Below are 23602 nucleotides of genomic sequence, written 5' to 3' on the forward strand. Positions count from 1 at the left end.
GCAAGAAGGGGGCAACAAAATATTTGAAGAAATAATGCCAGAAACTTCCCAAATCTGATGAAAGACATGTATGTAATCATCCAAAAAGTTCAATGAACTCCAAGCAGGATAAAGGCAAAGAGATTCACAGTGAAACACATTATACTAAATTGTCAAAACCCTAAGACAAAGAGGGAGTCTTGAAGGTAGTGAGAAAGAAGTGACTTGTCACATACAGTCGTCCCTCAGTATCCATGGGGGATTGGTTCCAGGAATTCCCACAGGTACCCAGATCCATGGATATGCAAGTACTGCTGTCAGCCCTGTAGAACCTATAGATAGAAAAAGTTGTCCCTCCATAGCTACAGGTTCTGCATCCTGTGAATACTGAATTTTGAATCTGTGGTTGGCTGAATCTGCAGATATGGAACCTGTGGATATGGAGGGCTGACTGTATAAGGTATCCTCAAATAAGATTAGCAGCTGTTTTTCATCAGAAACCATGGAGGCTAGGAGGCAGTGGGATGACACAGCTCAAATCCTGAAAGGAAAAAATCTTGTCTGCTAAGAATTCTAAATCTGGCAAAACTACCCTTCAAGAATGAAGGAGAAATTAAGTCATTTCCAGAGACAAAGAAGGACATTATATTTTAATAAAAGGTTCAACTCATCAAGAAGATATAATAAACATCTGCATCTAGCAACAGAACCCCAAAATATTTGAAGGGAGAATTGACAGACTTTAAGGGAGAATAGTTCTACAGTAATGGTTGGACATTTCAATACCCCATTTTTAATCATGGATATAACCAGATAGAAGATCAATAAGAAAATAGAGGCCATGAACAACACTATAAATCAATTAGTCCTAACAAACACATATGGAACACCCCACTTAGCAGCATACACATTCTTCTCAATGCATATGGAACAGTCTCCAATATTCAAACAAGTCTGAATAAATTTAAAAATATTAAAGCCATATGAAATATTTTTTCTGATTAGGATGGAATGAAACTATAAATCAATAAATGAAAGCTGCAAAATCCACAAATATATGGAAAATAATAAGTTCTTAAATAGCCAATGGGCTAAAGAAATCACAGGGGGAATTAGGCAATAAAAATATAATAAACCAAAGCTTATGGGATGGGATAAACAGTGCTAAAAAGTTTGTAGCTGTAAATGTCTACATTAAAAAAAAATCTCAAATCAATAACCTAACTGTATACCTTAAGGAATCAGAAAAAGAGCAAACTAAACCTAAACCTAGAAGAAATGAAATAACATAAATTAGATGGAAAAAATAGAGAACAGATCAATACCCAAAACAAATGAAATCAAAGTTGGTTCAAAAAATTGACAATTTTTTTTTTTTTTTTTAAGATGGGGTCTTGCTCTGTCACCCAGGCTGGAGTGCAGTGGTGTGATCTCTGCACGCAATCTCCGCCTCCCAGGTTCAAGTGATTCTCCTGCCTCAGCCCCCCAAGTAGCTGGGATTACAGGTGTGTGGGAAGACTAAAATGAGAAATTAGCAAATCAGAAATGAAAGTGAGGACATTACTGCCAATTTTACAGAAATAAAAAGGATTATAAGAGAATACTATGAAAAATTTAACACCAACAAATTGGATAACCTAGATGAAATGGACAAAATCCCAGGAACACACAAACTACCAAAACTGATTTAAGAAGAAATAGAAAATTTGAATAGACCTATAACAAGTAAGCATATTGAATTAGTAATTAAATATTTCCCAACAAAGGAAAGCCCAAGATGGGCTTCACTGGTGAAGACTATCAAACATTTAAAGAAGAATTAACACCAGTTCTCAAACTCTTCCTAAAAATCAAAGAGGAAGGCACACTTTAACTCATTCTATGAGGCCAGTATAACCCTAATATCAAAGCCAGATAAAGACCCTGTAAGAAAACAAAACTATATTCATCCCTTATAAATACAGATGTAAAAGCCCTCAAGAAAATACTAGCAAACTGAATTCAGTAAAAGGTTAAAAGGATTATACACCATGACCAAGCAGGATTTACCTTCAGAAAGCAAGGTTAGTTCAACATAAAAATCAATCAATGTAATATACCACATTAACAGAATGAAGAGGAAGAAACCCACATCATCTCAATCGATGGAGAAAAGCATTTGCCAAAATCCAACTTTTTTAATGATAAAAAGATAAATCCCTCCATGATGAAGACCATATGTAAAAACCCCACATTTAACATCACAAATATCACACTCAGAAAGTTTTTCCTCTAAGATCAAGAATAAGATAAGGATGCCTGTTCTTACCACTTCTATTCAGTATAGTTCTAGCCAGGGCAATTATACAAGAAAAGAGATAAGAGGCAGCCAATTTAAAATGATCCTCTTGCAGACAACATATCTTACATGTAGAAAAACCAAAAGAATCCACACACACACACAAATATTGCTAGAGCTAATAAATGAATTCAGCAAAGTACATAATAAAAAAAACACATAAAAATCAGTTGTATTTCTATTCACTAGTAATGAATAATCAGAAAGAAAAACAATTCCATTTACAATAACATCAAAAAGAATAAAATACTTAGGAATAAATCTAGCCAAGAAGGTGCAACACTTCTGAAAAAGTCAAGACCTAAACAAATGGAAAGACACCCCATGTTCATGTACTAGAAGACTTAAGATGACAATACTACATAAAGCAATCTACAGAGTCAATGCAATCCCTATCAAAATCCCAATGACGTTTTTTTCAGAAATCTAAAAAAATCCTAAAATTCATATCAAACTTCAAGGGATCTTGACTAGCCAAAGCAATCCTGAAAAATAACAAAATTGGCCAGGTGCAATGGCTCATGCCTGCAATCCCAGCACTTTGGGAAGCTGAGGTGGGTAGATCACCTGAGGTTGGGAGTTCGAGACCAACCTGGCAAACATGGTGAAGCCCCATCTCTACTAAAAACGCAAAAATTAGCCAGGCATGGTGGTGCATGCCTATAATCCCAGCTACTTGGGAGGCTGAGGCAGGAGAATTGCTTGAACCTGGGAGGCGGAGGTTGCAGTGAGCCAAGATTGCACTACTGAGCTCCATGGGTGATAGAGTGAGACTCTGTCTCAAAAAAAAAAAAAAAAAAAGGAAAACAAAATTGGAGGACTCACACTTCCCATTTGAAAACTTTTTACAAAGCTATGGGAATCAAAACAGTATGGTACTGGTATACAGACAGACATATAGACCAATAGAATATAAGGGCCCAGAAAAAAAAAAAACCCTCATATTTTTGGTCAATTGATTTTTGACAAGGGTGCCAAGTCCATTCAATGAGGGAAAGGGCAGTGTCTTTGACAAATGGTGCTGAGACAACTGGATATCCACATACAGAAGAATGAAGTGGGACATTCACCTTATACCATATACAAAAATTAACTCAGAATGGATCAAAAACTTAAAGGGAGCTAAATCTGCAAAGCTCTTAGAAAACATAGGGGAAAGTATTTATGGTTCTTAAAAATGACATCAAGAGCATAGGAAACAAAAAAATATACATAGTTTGGACATCCTCAAAATTTAAAACTCCTGCATCAAAGGACACTATCAAGAAAGTGAAAAGACAACCCACAGAATGGGAGAAAATACTTGTAAATCATATCTGATAAGGATTTAATATCCAGATTATACAAATAACTCCTACAACTCAATACCAAAAAGATGATAATCTAATTTAAAAATGAATTAAAGACTGGAATAGATATTTCTCCAGAGAAGATATACACATGGCCAATAGGCACACGAAAAGATGCTAGTCATCAGAGAGATACAAATCCAAACCACAATGAGATGCCACTTCACACCCATTAAGATGGCTATAATTTTAAAAAGTTGGAAAATCACAAGTGTTGGTGAGGATGTGGGGAAACTGGAACTCTCATGCATTGCTGGTGGGAATGTAAAATGGTATAGCTGCTGTGGAAAAGTTTGAGGTTCCTCAAAAAGTTAAATATAGAGTTACCATATGACCCAGTAATTCTGCCTCTAAATATATGCCCCAAAGAACTGAAAAATGGATCTCAGCTACTTGTGCAACAATGTTCATAGCGGCATGATTCCCAATAGCCAAAAGGTAGAAACAGTGCAGTTTCCATCAACCAATGAATAGACAGAATGGGATACATAAAGGGAATATTAGTCACTAAAAAAATGAAGTTTTTATGCATGCTACAACATGGATGACCTTTGAGAACCTAAGTGAAATAAGCCAGACCCGAAAGAATATCGTATGAGTCAACTTATATGTGATATCTAGAATTTACATATAATTTACATATAGAAGCCTACCCAGGGTTGAAGGGAAGGGAGAATATTATTTGCCCAAATGGGTAGTGTTTCTGTTTAGGATGATGAAAGAATTTTGGAAATAGTGGTGATGGTTATGTAATATTGTGAATATACTTAACGCCACGGAACTATACACTTAAAAATGGTTAAAATGGAACACACATACCCCAAAACCATGGGATGGAGAAGAGTACCCTTCTGATAAGGTTGTGAGGATTTAAAGAGTTAACAGGTGTAAAGAACACAGAGTACCATCACTGGCACATAGTAAGTGCTGTATTTGCTGTTATCAGTTTTATAATATGCTCCTTTGTTCCTCCTGCCCATGCATTAACCATTGACCTCTGAACCATGAACTGCTGGTAGAAGCTGTACTTTTACAAAAGTCAATAGGGTTAACTGTGGGAGTATTGCCAAAAAGGAAAATCAATATATCCTGATTTTGTGAAAACACAATTTATTTTTCTTAAACCTCGAAACAGGCCATAGTCAGTAAATACATAGCAGCATTTGAAAATCGCTGGGAAATAGGTTTACAGAATGAAGTCAGCTGGAGCATGGCACTGTAAGATGGCTCTATAGTGGCAGGGGAACCTAGAATTGCCCACGTTTTCATCCATTACCTGAATTATGAATAGAAAGCATGACTTAAATTTCCAGTACCCGTGTGTTTGGCATGTTGAAAGATGGGCCAAAATTTTAAAGAAATTTTAATCATTTGAAAAAGTGGTTTGAAATAATGGGAGAGAAGTTTAAAGGAGAGAAAGGTATTTAGGGAGGAATAAGCAACTAGCCTCACTAATTCAAGATACTCAATGATGGCTCTGGTGTGGCCTGGCAGAATGATTCTCTGGGATTGTTGCCAGCTCACACACAGCCCACTCTGAGGTTTGCTGCATTTATTATCATGAACCTATCACAAGGCATAGGTACGTAAAATGTGAAATGGCAGGAGGCTCTTCGAAAAAGTCATCTTTGTAGCACTTAAGGGCCCTTGTATTTCTCCACATTAGTTAGATGTGACAGTAGACTTCACTACCTAAAGGGTTTGAAGAAATTTTAGAGAGTATAAAAATGGGAAAAGAAAGTGAAATATTACCTATATTATCACAATTCAACAGCAAAAGGCATGTATACATTTAATCAATTAAAATATACAAGGTGGTCATTTCACAGAAATCCTCCTGTGAATGCTTTGGTGAGTTTAACAACTTCAAATTTACATTTTTAAAGGTCAGTACAAAGCTATAAAAAGCCCAGAGCGCCCAAGCAATGGTTTGCTTTAACAAGTAACTTGTCTTTATCACACATGTGAGTTCAAATGTAGGAGGGCAGGACTGATTGTTCACCATTTCTTCTGAGCATTGTATATGTAGAAACAACATAAAGCTATAGCTCATGAAAAAAATATTTTGCTAGAACTGCGAGACACTGAAATTGATTACTGAGGAAGATTCAGAATCTGACTGTACATATTTTGAGAGAATAGTTGGGCTTAACCTCCATTATATTTTTCCTTTGTCCTTGATCCATTAAACCTGCAGTATGATTTGGCATATATTTTTTAACCTGAATTCTCATAAACAGTGGGGTTGCCAATTTATGAGCAGTTATAGTTCTCCCTCTAATGTGTGTCTCAGATATTCGAAACTAAACAAGACTTTCTAAACTTGCACTTTTGTGTAAATTATCAGCCCTCCATAAAAATCCATATAATGGGTCCAGGTTCAGATATCTCAGTGGCTTCTGTCATCAAACTCTTCCCATTCAGCAGCTGACTATGAGCATCCTAACTGGATCCTTTCTGTCAGCGCCACCCACAACCCCGTTGTTATATTCATGTTGGTGAGTAGAGAGACTCACTCTGCCTGCCCCACTCTGCGGCCTGTGTCTTTAACAATCGACTGTGTTTCTGTCATTGCCCTTAGGAGAACAACCTTTAGTCTGACTAGGCACCACCTCCCAGACGTTCCCTCTGTTGGCCTCTGTTCCCTACTTAGATGCTGGGCTAAAGTTCATTTAGGCTTTTTTTTTGCCATGGCTCTTTTCAAACCCTTTTTAGCTCTTTTCAGGGCTCTCTAAATCTCTGGATCTACATTGAAACACTGTAAGGAGCTCCAAATAAAATCCCAGGAGTATTCCAAAGGGAACAGGTTCTTGTACAAAGCTCCATGTTTCCTCACGTTTCTTCAGTGTCTTTGATAAGCCTCCATTTGGTTCCCTTTTTCCTGACTCTCCCTCTGATGACTTCCCCCTGAACCCCTTTTTAATCCTTGTTTTGTGTCAATATCCCTTCACTGGCCAACAAGGTCATTTAAAAGTTTGAGGGAGTGCTATGTCTCCCCTGAGGTGCTCCCCACAGGTAATCATGGGAGAAGTGTGGCCTGTTTTCTGAATCACTGCGACATGACTATCATTCCAACACTGTCACAGTTACTATCACATGCAAAGGTCAGGCGCTCAGCCATCACCTTGGGCTCGGCTTAAGGAAGCTCATCTTTAAGTAAAACATTCCCATCATCTTAGGAAAAGACAGATTTAAATAACCGTTTTCCCTAATACATTTTCTTTCAAGCATTTTCCTAAAAGCAAATATTGTCTTTTTTTTTGAGACAAGAGTCTCACTCTGTCGCCCAGGCTGGAGTTCAGTGGCGCAATCTCTGCTCACTGCAAGCTCCGCCTCCCAGGTTCACGCCATTCTCCTGCCTCAGCCTCCCGAGTAGCTGGGACTATAGGCGCCCACCACCACGCCCGGCTAATTTTTTGTATTTTTAGTAGAGACCGGGTTTCACCGTGTTAGCCAGGATGGTCTTGATCTCCTGACTTCGTGATCCACCCGCCTCGGCCTCCCAAAGTGCTGGGATTACAGGAGTGAGCCACCGCACCTGGCCTATATTATAAGTCTTAGACAAAGATTTAAGAGCTCAAATTGCTTTCTTTAAAGAACATTTCTTAGTTCCATTTATGGTTAGGGCTGATATTCTGCTGACATTGTTAATTCCATTTGGTGCTAATAGTTCAGTAACATGCTAGTGGCAAATGAAATAATGCTTAAACTATGTCTATAATCTGAGAGGCAGAGATGATAAAAGTTGAGTTTTCTGTGTGTAAATAGTAAGTTACTCATGGGTGATATGGTTCATGTTTACCTAAGTAGAAAGTCTAGGAATGTAAGGTCTCCTAGCATATATGTAACCAGTATTTTAGTAATAAAGAGAAGCAAGATTAAAGCCCAAATTTTTAATTTCCTTTATAGTCGTAGACTGGACTTTATAAAATTACTATCTTAAAACTCACCTGGATTGTTCGTATAAAGGCCACTGTTACCCGTTCTTCAAATTCATTCAGGGGAGTATAAAGGTTTAAAATTTTGACAATCTGTTGGGGATAAAAACGGAATTTAGCACAGAGCTAAATGAACATGAGACAACTTTTGAACTTTAAAGAATATGTGACATTGGTACAAGAGTATGATCCTCTTTAGACAAGGCCCACAACGCAGATGGAGCTGGACTGACATTTACACTTGGAGCCTGCATCCAGTAAACTAGAGCCCACAGCTTTGTCAGGTGGATCTGAGCCCTCTCACCAAACTCATGTCTCCTGTAAACCCACCTGCCCCTCCCCACTATGCTCATTGGTATACACAATGAGGAGTTTAGAATGCAGTTGCCTGAAATCCTCAGCCTCATATCTACTAGTAATTTAAAGGTTTCTTCTGAAGAGTACTGGAGATCTTACCTTAGATGAGAAAGGTCTTGTTTAATACCTAACTACCCCCTGTCCCCCAACATTGTTTACAAATGAGTATTTGAACAGGAGATACTCTTTTGTCTGCCTACCACTGGTTTGGTGGAAGTAGACTGCCCAAATGCAATGCCAGCTGCATCTAGAAGGAAACTTACTTTAAGTGAAATGTATTTAAAGAGAAGAAAAATGTTTGAAGACTTTCTGGAAATGTTTACAGAAGGAAGCAGTTTTTTAAAGAGTTTGATATTTAATATTTTAATAGTAAGCAGAGGAGGTAAGGAAAGGTGTTCACTTTGCTATATTAAGATGTGTTTTTCTGTACTGAGTTTGGATTTTGTTATTTATCTTTCAGGGACTGGCAATGTGTCGGCAACTGAATCATGGTTATACATTTTTTAGGGAAAAGGAAAGTAACACTTAAATGCTCCTAAGTTCTTAATGACTTCATTTAAAACAATATAAATGAGTGTGAGTGAAAATATGACCATATTGAAATTAGTTTTAAAGAAAAGTTTTTTCTTACAGTTATATTTGTAAAGAAAGCAAATACCTGATGCTGCCAATTTCTGAAAATTTGTGGATTTCTATGTAAGAAACATTCCAGAATTCATTATATTTAAAGAAGTTTTTACCTAAACTTGACATTTTGTGAGTTTGCTACCTTATCTTTTTAAGTGAGTAAGAGGGATAGAGAGTTACTAGAAAACAGTATCCATGGCATCTTGTTTCACAGACCAAATGGTTTTTGGTTCATCTAGGAATATCCCATCAGCTGCACTTCAAAATTGTCTCATTAGGGGTATATAAAGGGTGGGAGTGCAACACTAACAAATAACCACCAACGAGAACAGACTTGGAATGGACTCAGGGCTTCCTTGGAATACCATGGTTGACAGAGGTGCAAAGTGACTGTACCTGCTGGGTGCTGAGGGAGGTACACAGGGAGCAGATGGCCTCTGCGTCCTCCTGGGTTTTCTTCTTTAATTGCAGGAGCTGGGCTGCTTGGATCAGAGGTTCCATGGTCTGAACTGCTCCACTCTGGTGAAGGTTTCTTCCCCGAAGCCACTCCTCAAGCTGACTTATATTGTACCTTAGCCATAGGTAGAAAGCAAGCTATGTTAAGCCGGTCCTCCTAATTCACTGAGAAGGGGACACCTGTTGTGTTTTGCAGGCCCGCTGCAGCTAGTGCCATTATTTATCTCACATGGTTAAAAAGCATGGCAAGTGCCTTGCACTCAGGAACTATTTGTTGAATAAAGAATGAATAAATGAATGAGTGGGTACTTAAAATCAAGCAAAGACGAAATACCTGAAGTGTCTACATAAGTTAACAGGGAAAAACAGGCATTAAATATTCTGAATTGTAAGTATTTATATTTAACATTCACAAATGTATTTATACTTCTATGTGAGCCTTCATGCCTCTTAACTCATTGAGTTTTCTCTCTGACCTATCTGCTTTGTATTCAGTCTTTAACTTAGAGTATGTCAACATCTTTAAGCTTTGAACTAATTTGTTTACCAAGTCAACCATGTCAGTGTTCGACGGATTTCACCAACAGGTAAAAAGGTGATGGATTTGAGTCACAGACTGATGGAGACGAGGACTGTCAATTAGATTTGGATTTCATTTTTAGAAACAGCAGTCTTGTGTTCTGATTCTAGCTGCAGTCAGTGAGGGCCCACTCTATCTGTGTTGTTGGGGGGTGCTCCTCCCTTACCTGAGTTGCATGCCTGTGCTCCAAGAGCAGACGTCCTTCCGCAAGAGCAGGTTGTTAAGAGTCACTGCGTTGATCATGTAGAAGAGTTGTTTGAATACCTGCAGGATGATCTCAGGGTCCAAGCCCTGGTCACACATGACTGTATGAAAGGCATTCATCTGGCGGATGATAGCTTCCAGGCAGTATGAGTTATCCCCATCTGCCATGCTGGAGGAGCGCTTCCGGTAGCCGGTGGGCTTCACACCAGATAGACCCTGAATGCTCTCATTTTCCAACATGGCAGAAACTGAAATAAAAGCACAGTTAGAGAAGCTTGCATTCCCCACTAACAATGCAAAGATTGGACCACTCAAATCACTTAGTGCTCCGGGCTTTAGCAATGATACCATCCAGAGGTGTGCAATGTTGACATGCTTAGGAACTTATAACATTTGGCAAAAAATTTCTAATGTGTTGATTTCTGTATGGAATAAAACAGCTGTGGACAGCATTTTCATTTAATTTACTGGCAATAAGACAAAGAGGATGGGCATGTACCAGCTCGATTTGGTATCGCCTGTGCTGAAGTCCACAGTTTGAGAATTGAGCAACCTGGGTGTCATCCTCGTCCAGCCACTGACTATGTAAATAAGAGCTTCATTGGTCCGTCATACTTACTAAGCAGCAATTACCTATGCACCAGGGGCTTTATGTTCAGTATCTCTTTCAATCTTCCAACAACTCTATGAAGTACTACCCATTTTTATGAGGAAGTTGAGGCATAAAGAGGTTAAATAACTTGTCTGAGGTCACACTGATAGGGAGTGGCAGGGCCAGGATTTAAACCCAAGTCTGTCTGACTCCAGAACTGCTGCTATTAACCTTCACATTATTCTGAGTATCTCCAGCTTGATATGTCAGTTCTCCCTCTGTCTGGTGCCTTATAAAAAGATTTCCAGACAGGAAGGAGGGTTTGGAATGAACCTCATTTCAAGTAATGTATTTCTAGATTGGTCCTTCTTGGGATTCACCCATAACCTACTTGTGTTGTAAGAACCTGGGGAAAGCATTATGAATAGGTCCAGGTACAGTTTCCTTCCCAGCCTTTGCAGAGCACAGTGAGTAATGCATCTACACATCATTTTTCTTCCGATTGAAAATGTAACTGCTCTCATTTCTCAATTCTGATTTCATGTTCAGTGCCCAAGTACACTGCTTGGTTCAAAGCAAGTGTCTCATAAATACTGATGCATCGTGCCGACTGCTGTGTCCTTTCGCATGAACACTCCTGCTTTTTTCCATGAATCAAGTTCATAATAGGTTAAGAGGGTTATGCTTTTTCACTGTATATGCATTTGTACCTTTTGAGTTTACATTTATTATGTATTAAAATTTGGGAAAAAATACAACATATTACAGAAAAAGAGATAAAGGGAAAGTCATCTATGCCTCTTGCACTGTGTCAAATACTTTCACAGCTTTTTAAGCATGATGTGCACACCTCAGTTCTGCCTTCACTGGAAGGTTCTGGCTTTCTGGAGGTCATGGCTAAGATATCTGGTTCCCGAAAGGCAGAGGGTGCTGACCACGCCTTCCCCTCATTTCAGACACCATGATGAGTGATGTAGCTCTCCTGCTGCCAGCTTACCTATCATCGGCTGTAACACGCCCTCGGCAATTTTAATGAGCTGCTGGTAGATCTGAATGGAAAGGTCACTCAGCACCTGACGGTATTCGGTGAGGTCAAAATTCTTAAGACAGTGTTCATTCTGCTTTGCAGTGTTCTGAGTCATGAAGCCCTGCAGAGGGAGAGGCGTGCACTACTGAGTTCTCTGGTCTGCTGGGCCCAGCACAACTTCCAGGGCTCTGGTAACTTTAGTCATCTATTTGGTGGGCAGGGGGCCTACTCAGGCCCTCCCTATGTAGATGATGTTTTACAAAACCCTGTCAGTTCTTTGAGGCCTCATTGATGACCCTTGAACTTGAAGGACGTAGAAAAACTCAACATGAGAGAGAAAGCCTGAATCGCTCAGTCCAAATCCCCGAGGCGAAGTGATTTCCCTACAGTAGCAAAACCCAGGTTGGTACCAGGTCCAGAGAAAGGGATCCCTGCTTTTTCCCTTCATCCAGTGCTTTCCTCAATATATCAGGTCCCCCTAAAATGTTAGATGATGTGCAGCCTCTAAAGGAGTGTGGCCATGGGCCAGATTATACGCTTGTATGAGGAGAAATTTTATACAGATTCTATCACTGGTTATCAGAATTAATAGATGAACTAAAGTGATTTCATAGCTACCGCACTGTGTCCTCTTAGCTTTCTGTATTAATCAGATGAAATCACATGTAAGTTAAGGGAACTGCTGATATCAGAAGGGCTCATGTGACCAATGTCCTTTTCATTCAGGCCTAGGGAAACCAGTATCTGCCAAAAAGATTAGTGCTCCCAAAAGGGCAACCATCTTCAGCAAGGCCTGTTGTACTGTGTCAAATACAAAGCCATCTTAATATGAAAAAAAGCAGGCAGAAAAGGGGATAATTGTAATGATGAAGATAGAGTCAATCATTCTTCCTTGTTATTTGGACTACACGGATCTGGTTATGCTGTGGTTCAGCTCTTGACCCAGAGAATATGAGCACATGTAACCACAGCCTAATGTAATGGAGTTCTAGGTCCTGCCCTAGCCTTATATAACCTCCCATTTAGAATGTGTATAACATTGGGTAAAGTGATGGACCTCAATGAAATAACATTACATGTAGTTCTATGCTTCAAGTAAATGCTTGGATATTATGATTTTGTAACAGAAGTCATGGGGTTTGAAATGGTTATTTCTTTAACCTTTGGCCCATCTCTTTTATAATAAAAGCAGGCCATCAAATGAAGTGCTGGTTCTTAGGAGAGAGATGGAGTCAAGCCAACTGCAAAGAAGGTAAGACTGAAAGGAAGGGCATATCCTTTTACTAACCCAGGGAGAAGAGTCTGTCAAAATTGGTTCTAGCACAAAAGATGGAATAAAGCTTTAAAAATGGTCGCACTATTTTGGTTTACACTATGTCTTGACCTTGGGAAGGGTGGATGGTGAGATATGTGAAAGGAAGGGGAAGAAAAGTTGGAAGACCTACAGGAACCTGTGAGCGGGCATATCTGGAACAAGCTGGGATTCTCACCAGAGAAACTAGAATGGAAACAAGCCACATATTACTAGGTCATTGGGCAGAGTGCAGAGCATGGGAGAAGTTCTTTCAGGGACCAAAGCTGGGAATGTGAGTTCCAGGAAAAGCTGGGCCTTACAGGTCCAGTGTGGATTGTGAAGTGATGGGGTTAGTAGTTGGGCCTCAGGTCAAGGAATCCAATTTGGATAAATGCATGGAGCTGGGCCTCCAGGTCAGTTTGCACACACGTAGTTCTGATTATGGTGTGCCTCTGTTCTTGTGGCCATCTTTGTCTGTCTTGAAATGGACAGATTAATCAGTTGGCTTAGGAGACAGGGTGACCCACTAGGCAACTGAGTTCCCTGCCAGTATCCACTGCAGTGGGGCTTCTAGAGCTGATACAGAAATGTCAGGTTACAAGAGTTTCATGGAGACTCCCAGGGCCTCTATTGATCATGGGTTATGCAGACTCTACTTACATAACCCAGGAGTGCTTTTTGGGGCCCCTTGGGCTCATCAAGGCCTCCTAGAGGCAGGTCTCCTGTGGCCGGCCTTATTGCTGCTTCCAGCCACGAGGCATGATAAGGTGTGCCCACGGTCTGAGGTCCCCAAGGGTGCTCCAAAGACCCCACTGACCTCTGAGGGTATACAAAGCACTTCTCAACCACATTTGGATGAAGCAGGAATGCCTCCTGGGTGCCTGGCTCCCCACTCACCTCATCCCCGCTGTACTGCTTCAGACAGTGAAGAAGGCGGCAGGTGTTGGATAACCAGAATGACGTCATCTCAAAGTCATCATTGTGCTTCTGTGAAAAGAAAAGGACATCCTCAGCTCTAAGTGGCTCCCATCTGGTGAAATGCTTCCTCGGTACCTCTTTCCCCACATTTCCTACCCTTACCTAGTGTTCCTGAGCAGCCCTGAGGCTGGGCAGGGCACTTGCCAGTCACGGGGTTGAGACCCATTGCTGAGAGGCTGTGTGAGTGTTCCTCTACCACCAGGGATGGTGCACAGAACCCCCACCTTGGTCCCCTGATCAGTGGTGCACATACAGGGACACACATAAAGGACAGGCTGCCTTCCATGGCTGAAGAATGAATGCAAAGCTGAGTGACACATGAGGCTCTGCCCCAGCAGCCCTGGGCTCTCGTCTAACCGCCTGGGCTAGCTGGCTCTGTTTCTGAACTGCCAGTTATCCAACACAAGGGATGCTAAAGAGCATAATGGCAAAATAGTTTGGTGTCCCATTTATCTAGATGTCAGAGGCATCATGGCTTTAACTCTCTAGAAAATGGCTACAAACCCTAACTAGGTGAAAAAGCCTGCTCAGCAACCCAAACAGCTATGAGACAGCTGCTGCATTAAAGCTGATGACTTCACGCAGCTCATTCTGTCAAGTAAGCGTTATCATTATTTAAATGACAGAGTGGTATGAGGTACGACCAAAAGAAAAAAAAAAAAAAAGAAATGAGGTTGAATAGAAAGTGACTGCTGGGGCTGGGACATGCTATTTTAGCTCAGAATTAGGGAAGGCTTTCCTAAGGAAGTGACATTTGTGTCAGCCCTAAATTGGCCTAGACTGGCCGAAGATTCCAGCTGGATGGTGCTCACGAAAGAGGATCAAGGCTGGAGACACAAATCTGAGAGCCACGAGCATGTAGATATGTTTTAGAGCCGTGAGTGGATAAAATTGCCTGTGGAGGGCAATGCAGCTACTGAGGGCAGGAAACCAGACTTAAAGGCTGGCTCTGGAATTCTGAGCAGCAACCAGCAGCTCAGTGGACTCCAGAATTGGTTTGGAACTCAGAGCTTTTGAGAATGGCTTGTATCCTGGAAGCAGTAATGTGTAAGAACTAAAGATGGTCTCTAAGAGCAATAATACTCGGGGCACAGGCCTGCTAGCAGGTAGAAATCCCTCTCACTGAGGGTTCATCTCCCTCAAGAATCTCACCTCCCCCACTGCCTGGCCCTCATCCATGTGTGGACAGGCCTCACCCTCCCTGCAGGCCAGCCTGTTTCTGCAGTGGCTGCACTACATTCAAGAAGAGCCTTGTGCCTTCAGGTGGCATTCCCGAGCACCTTTAACACCCTGTGGCAAGCCCTGTCCTGGCCCAGGTTGCCTCACCTTGGGAGGTGATGGAATGTCACAGCCCTCCCTGTGTTACCCCCCAGGGAAGCAAGCACCCGGCCCCTTGGAAAGGTGGAGAGGGCCCATGTTTCAGGGGTGTCCCTGAACTTGCTCCAGGGTGAGGCCCACACACCCTTGGCTGCAGCAGGATGTCTCCCTAGCACCTCTGGCAGTGGGCAGGCCAAGGCTTCTGTAAGCACTGGGCATGTCTGGAGGCTCAGCAGGGAGGAGCTGGAGGGCTACCTACACCAGAGTCCTGGGCTTCCTGCCATTGCTGGGCCTGAGCATCCTTCTCTGGGAACTGCCAGGCATCCTGGTTACATGGATGCTTCTGTGGCTCATTTACCTTCAAAGTTGGAGCCTTAGGAGAATTCACTACGCCAAACCCAGACACAGAGAAGCAACAGTAAGGGGCTGGCTTCACTCTACCCACCACAAACCATGACCTTCTGCAGGGGCTGCTTACTTTCAGGACTTTCTTAATGCCGTTGATGGTGGAGGTCAGCAGGGAGTGCACCTTGAGATCGTCGTTGGTGTAGTCCGCGTGCCGGATGCACATGTAGAGGATGTAGGCGGGGAGACAGGGCACTGTGCCCGACAGCATCTGGGGCTTCAAGTCTAAGGGCAACGACAGCAGCAAATGGCAAGAGTTAGATCTACGGGGGACATTGGAGGCTGTCAGAATCCTCATCTGAATAGACATGTTTTCAGTATTTCCCCATAGCTCATCTAGGAATAGATGTCTCAAAGAGGATTGGGAGAGAAGCCACCCAGGGTACCCAAACTCCCGAGCATGCCTACCAGTAGTTTCAGACACTATGGTTAAAAACACAAACAAACAAAACCACATTCCTAATTGTCTGCACTATAACACTGAAACAGGCTTCTAATGCCTCAGCCTAACAATATGGAGGAAAAGTGCCTGCAAGTTACACAGATGCCTCAGTCTGCAGCCAACAGGGGCCCATGTCAAGTGGAAGGCTGAGGACAGGGCCTAGCTCCCACATGGGGGCAGGAACTCCTGATTTGTGGGCACCACCACTTCCAGAAGGCAAGGGCTGGCTCCAGAATTAGACAAATTGTATATGCCCAAAGACAGGGCCAGCCTGCTGAGGGCTAGGGAGGTTGGAACAATCTCTGGCCCATCAGTTCAGGAACAAATTACCCAGCCGTGCTTGCCCAGCTTCACAGCCAAATAGATCAGGCAGGCCCCCCTTCCCCACCCCGGTGCTGCTGCTTGGCATGCATCTCTCCAGCGGCTCTCTTACTTCCCCCAACTGCTCTCCTCTGTATCCCACACTCCTGCCCCTGCCTGGGCAAGGGCTGCTCTGGCTGGACTGGAAGGGCCTTGTGAGTCTCCCCATTAACTGCAGACTCAGCCCTTTGGCCCTTTCTTGCAAAAGGCCCTGGAGGGACAGGAAGCAGCTGTCAGACCATTTTCTATTCCAGACCATGCCAGCTGAGCCAGACTTAAGGCAACAGGTGGTGGTAGAAGGCCAGAGAACTAGGGGGAAAGGCCTGGTGCAAAGGCAAGATGACAGGTGAGAATGGGGCAGGAGCACAAGGCCCCAGGGGTCTCACCATAGCTCTGCACTGTATCTCCAGCCCTTGTTCTTTACACTCATACCCTCCCAAACGAGGCCTCATGAGCCACCTGTAGGCTCAGAATGGCAATGAAGGGAGGCCACCTCCCTCCCACCTGCAGGTGGGCAGTATCCTTGCAAACCTTCTACCAGGCTGGTCCTGGGCTGGGCTCTGCTGCCAGCAGCTCCAGTTGGTACTTGGGTTACATTGTCCCTGCTCCAACGCATCCTTCTAGTTAAATGATAACTGTAGGCCATAATACTCTTGAGTACATGGTTGACATTTGGGCATTTTATAGGTCCAGCAGATGGCTGTGGATTGGCCATTGGCTCTAGTTAGAATGCCAGTCACATTTATCCAGGAAAATGTATTTTGTAGGCCCAGACTTCCAATCCATAACTTCTTACTTCAAACCTGATCCATGTGCAGATTGCAAACAACTTGTCCTGTCTTGGAATGTTCTATTGTGATTAAATAAAGCTTGTTTGGGTGCCCCAGCTAAATGTTAGCATCTTGGGGAAGAGACGATGACACTGGTTTTATTTCTCCTCCACAGCAACTGGCCAGTGGCAGGTACCTAAAAGGTAGGTGGTCGGCAGTCAAGTTTTGGCATTTGTTTGGATGGGGTCTTTTGGAGGGAAGATGACTGTGGGATTTTCCTAGGTAGCTCAGCAGGAGATGACCTTTCCTGGGGCCACCTGAGCAAGGGTCATCTCATGCTGATGGCAGGGTTTTCTCTGTAAAAACCCTGGCAAATGGCAGGAGGGAGCCACCTGTCTGACACAAGCAGCCTTATTTATTGAAAGTTTCATTCACCAGAGATGAAAGGTTTGTTCCTAATTGCATTTGAACAAGATGCAGTCTGTTTAAGGAAGTTTAAGATAAACTTACACCACATTTAATTAATTGCTGGACAACTGTAGGGGAGATTAAGCTTTTTAAAAGAGCAAAATACATCTAAGAAGCAGGCTACTAAAAACACACAAACCAAACAGCTGGAGCAAATCTGTTTAAGGCAGATGTCACAATCTGTTCTTCCTGGGTCCCTCGGCCCTAGGCACAGTGCTCAGCAGAGTCGGACTTCAGTCTTACATAAGTTTCTCTAAAATAATGCTTGCCTTGCCTGTTATTTGAACTTCAAATATTCCTGCAAAAGCTACCACTCCTTTGAAAGCCTCACATTTGAGAAGGGTTTTGCAGTTTTAACACAGCATTTCGCCTTTGTCACACTTCACATCATGGGGCAGGCAGGTCAGTGTCATCATCCCATTTCACTAAGGTGCCATGGAGAAGGGAGCTGCTGGCTCAGGGTCCAGAGGATCAGACCACCAAAGATTTCTCCTCTTTCCTACAGGACTCTCTCCTCTAAGACTCTTCCTGGCTCTGCAGGGGGATGCTGGACTGGGTTGGTACAGAGCAGGGAGGTGGCCTGTTGCAGTGGCCTGTGGCAGATGGGGCACAAGACTGGAGGGGAGGGAGCTGGTATGACTGGCAAAGCAGCACTGGGCACAAACCTGAGCAAGCTGCACAGGTCACACAGACTCCCTCCTGGCCCTTGCTGAGCAGCCAAGAGGGACTCGGAGGGGCGGCGGGGGCTCCTCTTTTCACAGAGAAAACCCTGCCCTCTTGGCAGCTAGTGTGGAAGGTCTTTCAGTCCTAGGAGCCCAGCTGGGGAAGGAATTGTGAGCAGTGGTTCTCACAGCTGCCTGGTGGCCCCAGGGAGCACACGGGGGTGGGAGGCTGGCAGGCCAGCCCTGATTCAGCCACATGCCTGGATAAGAAACTGCAGATGATCGCAGGGACAGTAAAAGCCAACCCTGATGAACTTTGACAGTGGGACCAGGGTGATCCCAGACAGACTGCAGAAGCTCAGCATTCCTTACTTTAATGAGCCTGTGAATGTCACCTGGCATCTTGTTATGTGCCTTGCAATTGAGGAGGCCTGGCACGGAGCCCGAGACTCTGCATCTCTCACCCCTTCCCAGGGGGTGATACTGATGCTGATGCTGATGCTGCTGGTCCAGGGACCATGTATGAGCAACGAAATATGAACTTTCATTCTCACAACTCCATGCCAGCGGCATGATCCCCTTTCCTGTGCTCTACACAAGAACACTGGTGAGTAGCACAGCCACGGCCATGTGCGGCTAGTTAGGAAAGAAGCCAGGTCTGAACACAGCCCATGTGATTCCAGAGACCACACCCACATGTGCTGTACCACACAGCACTTTAAACTGTAAAGTCCTAACCAAACAGAAGGAATCTGAATCCTTGATCCACTGCTTCCCAGCTGTGTGACCTGGGCAAGTTACTAGAGTGAGTCTCTGTTTCCTTCAGTGTAAAATGAGAAGGCAGCAGTTCTGACTTAAAGGGAGGTTGTGAGGATTAAAGGAGGGATGAGTCTGGTAGAGGATGTGCTCCAAAAGCATGAGCTTCCATCATTGCTAAAGCACTGTGGCCCGTAGAGAGCTGCACCAAGGAAAGGGGGCTGTGGCTGCTGCTGAGGAAAAGCATGTGGGTGGCTCCCCTCCCACTTCCATCGTATGGGCAGAACAAAGAAGCAGTGGGTCTTGCCATCGAGAATAGCAGCTGGACACAGCAGGAGCTGGGGGGAGGATGAGAGTAGGTGTGGGGAGTGGAAGATGGGGGCAGGTGCAAGGGCAAGTAGGAGACAGAGGGTGGGGGCTGTGCAGGAGGTGAAGGAAGGGGTGTGGGGGTTGTGCTGGGGATGGAGATGGGAGCGGGGGCTGAAGGAGGGGCAGGCAGCATAGGGTGGCACAGAGGGTCCTTACCTGTCACCAGGTTCCGGATGAGGAGGGCCTCGTCCTCTTTGTGGTACTCCAGCATGCCCTGGAAATCCTTCTCTTTACGCTGGACCGTGACCTGCCTGTTGAGCTCATGGCGCTTCCTGTCACTCTGGGCCAATGCCTGGGAGGCTGAGCAGGAAAGAAAACAGGAAGCATGGATGAGACTTCCAGCTGCAGGCCTGAGGGTAGCGGGCATCTCTGGCGGGTGGAGGATGGGACCTGGGGCAGGGGAAGGGGCATCTCTGGCAGGTGGAGGATGGCACCTGGGGCAGGGGGCATACTGGGTTCTCCAAGCTTCCACTCTCTTTGCGGAGTCTGTTCCTACAGCCAGAGCCACACCCCAAGTGTGAGGAGCTCAGCATCCAGCACTGGGGTCCACACTCTGGATAGGGGAGAGAAAACATCCGAAAAGGCAGGAGGCAGGTTTCGGACCAGAGAAAACTTGTGAAGGATGACAGCCAGCATGGTCTCTCACCGCTCCTGCATAGCTGCTTCTCTTTCCCTACTGACTTCTAAGGAAAGGAGATACCGTTTTTCTGGGAAGTGCTTGGCCTCGGCCTGGCCCACTACACTCAGTTCCCTGTGTGTGGCCACAACGCAGCCATCGTGACACAGCCGCAGGGCAAACCCAGGTGTTCAGGGCAAGGCCTGGATACTGTCTGTGACCTGTGGGTGGTGGATCAGGGTGGTGATGGTGATAGTAAGGACACGTCCTCAGCCACTAAATGCAGGTTCAGGTTTAGGAAGCTGCCAAGTGCAGTCTTTGCAACTACATAAGATGATGACTATTTGGGAAGAGTTTCAGTGGCAGGGTTGAAGGTATAAAGGCCTGGTCAACCCTCACTCAGGCCTCTCCTCAGCCTCACACCATGGTAGAGGGACAGTGGGCAACCACAGCGTCACTCCCAAACACATCTCAGTGCTGACTGCACACGGGACGCTGTCCTAAGCATGGGAACAGATACAATGGCATGCTTAATCTGTCCCTGGCCAGTGGAACTAAGGAGACACATCTGTACATTCACATGGAAACACTACGACACAGCTCAGTCAGGCACCAAGCCAGGAGTGTGTGATGTGGGTGCTGGTGGTGATGGGCTGGAAGGACCCCACGGAGGAGGTGGGATGAAGGGTGGGTGCTGATGATGTATGTGCTGATGGTGGTGGGGCTGGAAGGACCCCACAGAAGAGGTGGGATGAAGGGCGGGTGGGACTCTCACATCCAGGTTCAAAGGGGCTGATCCACTGGGAAAGGACCAATGGAAGAGGACCAGGACGAGTGACACCCAGGGAAGGGTGCTCCATGAACTCCTAGTGGCTGAATGGAGGCTCTGAGTGGAGGTGGGGGAGAGTGTGAGAGGATGAAGGCTGGCAGACTAGGGCTGGGATATCATTCTGCAGGCAATAAGGCAAAGGCAAAGGCCAGACAGTGCTGTGAAAAAAACAGGACTGGGAAGCTACTAAGCAATCTGGGAACAGGGGACAAGAACTGGACACAAGGGTAGGGGCAGACACAGAGAAACATCAGAAAAGAGGGAGTGATAGGCCTTTAGGAGTAAGCAAAGCTTGAAGCCAAGAGACTAGGAGAATGAGAAACCGGAGGAATAGCAAATCCAAAGTTGGTGGGCACATGGGCAGATATGAAGAGAAGTGTCCCCCTGGATAGAGATCACAGACATCCCTGCCCTCTAAGACCTTCCAGTCTAGAGGAGCAGGAGATTAAACAGGTAAAATGACAACTGTGATCAGGGTTGTGCCCAACACACAAGTGGGGTCAGGACTGTCTAAGACGAGACTCAAGCCCTGGGCATGTGGCTCCTGAGCTGAGGGTGGAAGGATGTGGAGGGGTATCCAAGCAGTGAGGGGCTGAAAGAGGGTTCCAAGCAGGGTGACATATGTAAAGAGTGACACAGTGAGATTTGCAGCAGGGAGTCAGAGGGAGAGAACATTCTAGGTCTTTCTGGAAGAGTGATTTAAATCTCTACCTGAAGATCCCAGATTGGAAGTTTAATCCTGACACTCCATAGCATGGAGTGAGGACCTTGGGGTTTAGGTCTTTGTGTTACACAGCATTCTTTCACATCAATCTTGCCTCCCAACTTCAAGCCGTTTGAGGGCAGGGACCACCAGGTCACCTCTGGGTTCCCCATTCCTCTAGCGCTGCAGAGCCTTGCTCAGAGTAAGCACCCAAACTGGCTGAATTCAAGTGTCTTTTGTCCATATTCTGGCAACTGCAGATGTGTAAGCTCATGGGATCCGACTTCTATCGCCTGGCTGGACTGGGCAGAGCCACCAAGAAATCAGTGATGTAGGAAGAATGTGCAGAGGGCAGGCAGACAGCTCACACCCACAGGCGTGGCCAAGTATACCTGTGATTCACAAAACACACTCACTCACACCCCCCTACCTTCTAGGTCCTGGGCTTTCTTCATGTAAATCTTCAGTTGCTTTTTGAGCTTCCTCTCATTCTTTTCCAGCTTTTCTACCAGTTCTTTAAGGTCCTGGAAGCAGAGGAAGCAGTGTGAGAACAGACATCAGCCCGGCCTGGGATGGTGGGGGTAAAATCCTGCTTGGAGTTGGAGGCGACCAGTGCGGCCCGTGGGCAGCTGTCAGAAATGTGCCAGTCAGGGACGCTGCCAGGAGAGCTGCTCTTCACAGGCTGTTGCCACCTGCTCTGGAACTCAGGAAGTGGGAGATGATGAGTCAGAGTCCATTCTCTCAAGGCAAGACTCCTCCCAGGTCAGGCTCTCTGGCGCCTTGCTGAATCCCAAGCCTCCCCAAGCCAAGCCTCCTCCGGTTGCCATGCCAACCCCCCAGGAGACACACTCAGCCTAGGAGTCCCAGGGTGGGGCGGGCAGCGCCCTGGGAAGGAATGGACAGGTGGAGGTGTGAGAATGCAGGGGGCAGGGAGGTTGGAAGAGCAAGTGGGCAGGTGAGATTATCCAGGGCCCAGAGGCAAAACAGGACACTGGTGTGGCCCCAGACCCTAGCAGCTGTTGCCACTGGAAGCCCATCAGCCCACTGAGACCTAGAACAGCAAGCCGCTGAGGGAGGAGTTTGCTGTCATTAATGTCACCTCCATCCCAGCTGAGCAGTGGTCCTCTGTGGCCAGGGACACAAAGAGGAGAAGAGGAGCCCTGCTCCATCACCATTAGAGCCAGCTTCGGTGACTAGAGAGTGACAGGAAGACAGAAGCGAGTATTCCATGGTGGAGCCTCTACAAACACATTGGGTGACAACTTTTTAAGATCAGCCTGTTGACAGGAGTTGGCCCAGTCCCAGGGATGTGGCCATCCCAAGCTACACACCTAGTTATAGATGTTGTTAGGGACTTTATTCATCTTGATAAAGAAGCAAATCTTTAAAAATACTTCTTAAATTGAGAGGCATCTAAAAACCCAGCTTAAATGACAGGAGAGGTGGCAGACAGTAAAACCTTATTCAGTGACCTAAGAGTGGCCTCTGTGTGAGAGGCCAGTTGGTAGAAAGGACCCAGGTGTCTAGAGAAAATTGAGCCAGGAATCTCTGTGGCTACCGAAGGTCTCCTGTGAACCCTGAGTTCTACTCAGACTCCGTCTCCCCTGTTAGGTGCCTTCCCAAGCAGCACCAAAGCATGTGATTCCCTGGCTCCCCAGCTCCGCTGCACTGCCACCCCTGCCTCGTGTTCATATAACCCTGTCCAGATCCAACCCCACTGAATCCTCGGCTACAACTCTGACTCTTGCAAAGGATTAACCAACTCTTGGGGCCACAAGACTTGGCCAGCCCAGTGAATGGGGAGCCCAGGGCTGCTCCAGACCGGATCGGGACCAGGACGCTGGTACTATGACCACCATCCGTCCGAAGCTCCTCTGTACAATATTATCAAATCCACAAGATAAAGCATTTCTTGTGTCTTTTCCACCATTACTTTGAAAACCTTCACTACACCCTGGGAGGACAGACAATAAATGCTCTAATGCCTATTTGCAGCATCTTATACACCAGATGCTTCAAGAAGGAAAGATTAATCCAGTGGCCAGGCTTTGACTCCTGTCTTTGAGAGCTCTGACATCTCAGTCATCTTCTCAGGAAAGCCCAGAAAATCCAATACCCCTCCCGAAATGCTCAAGCAGAGGTGATTGTAAGATCCATGTCACTAACGGTGGCTTTGTGCTAAGACA

The 23602-nt window shown here is 45.1% G+C and overlaps 1 protein-coding gene across 4 annotated transcripts in view; it reads right to left on the minus strand.

Annotated features, from left to right (window-relative positions):
* Positions 1–23602, minus strand: part of MYO5B (myosin VB) — a 371041-nt gene that overhangs the window by 1473 nt on the left and 345966 nt on the right. For all 4 annotated transcript variants that reach the window (XM_003953284.6, XM_016933688.4, XM_054671932.2 and 1 more), the window contains 8 exons: positions 21847–21940; positions 19425–19568; positions 15515–15666; positions 13639–13728; positions 11418–11568; positions 9791–10076; positions 8985–9159; positions 7617–7697 (listed from right to left, as the gene is read on the minus strand). In XM_003953284.6, coding sequence (XP_003953333.4) covers positions 7617–7697; positions 8985–9159; positions 9791–10076; positions 11418–11568; positions 13639–13728; positions 15515–15666; positions 19425–19568; positions 21847–21940 — 1173 coding nt within the window. The remainder of the gene's footprint in view (positions 1–7616; positions 7698–8984; positions 9160–9790; positions 10077–11417; positions 11569–13638; positions 13729–15514; positions 15667–19424; positions 19569–21846; positions 21941–23602) is intronic.

The sequence above is a fragment of the Pan troglodytes genome, chromosome 17, assembly GCF_028858775.2.
Source record: "Pan troglodytes isolate AG18354 chromosome 17, NHGRI_mPanTro3-v2.0_pri, whole genome shotgun sequence".
NCBI classification, from domain to species: Eukaryota; Metazoa; Chordata; class Mammalia; order Primates; family Hominidae; genus Pan; species Pan troglodytes.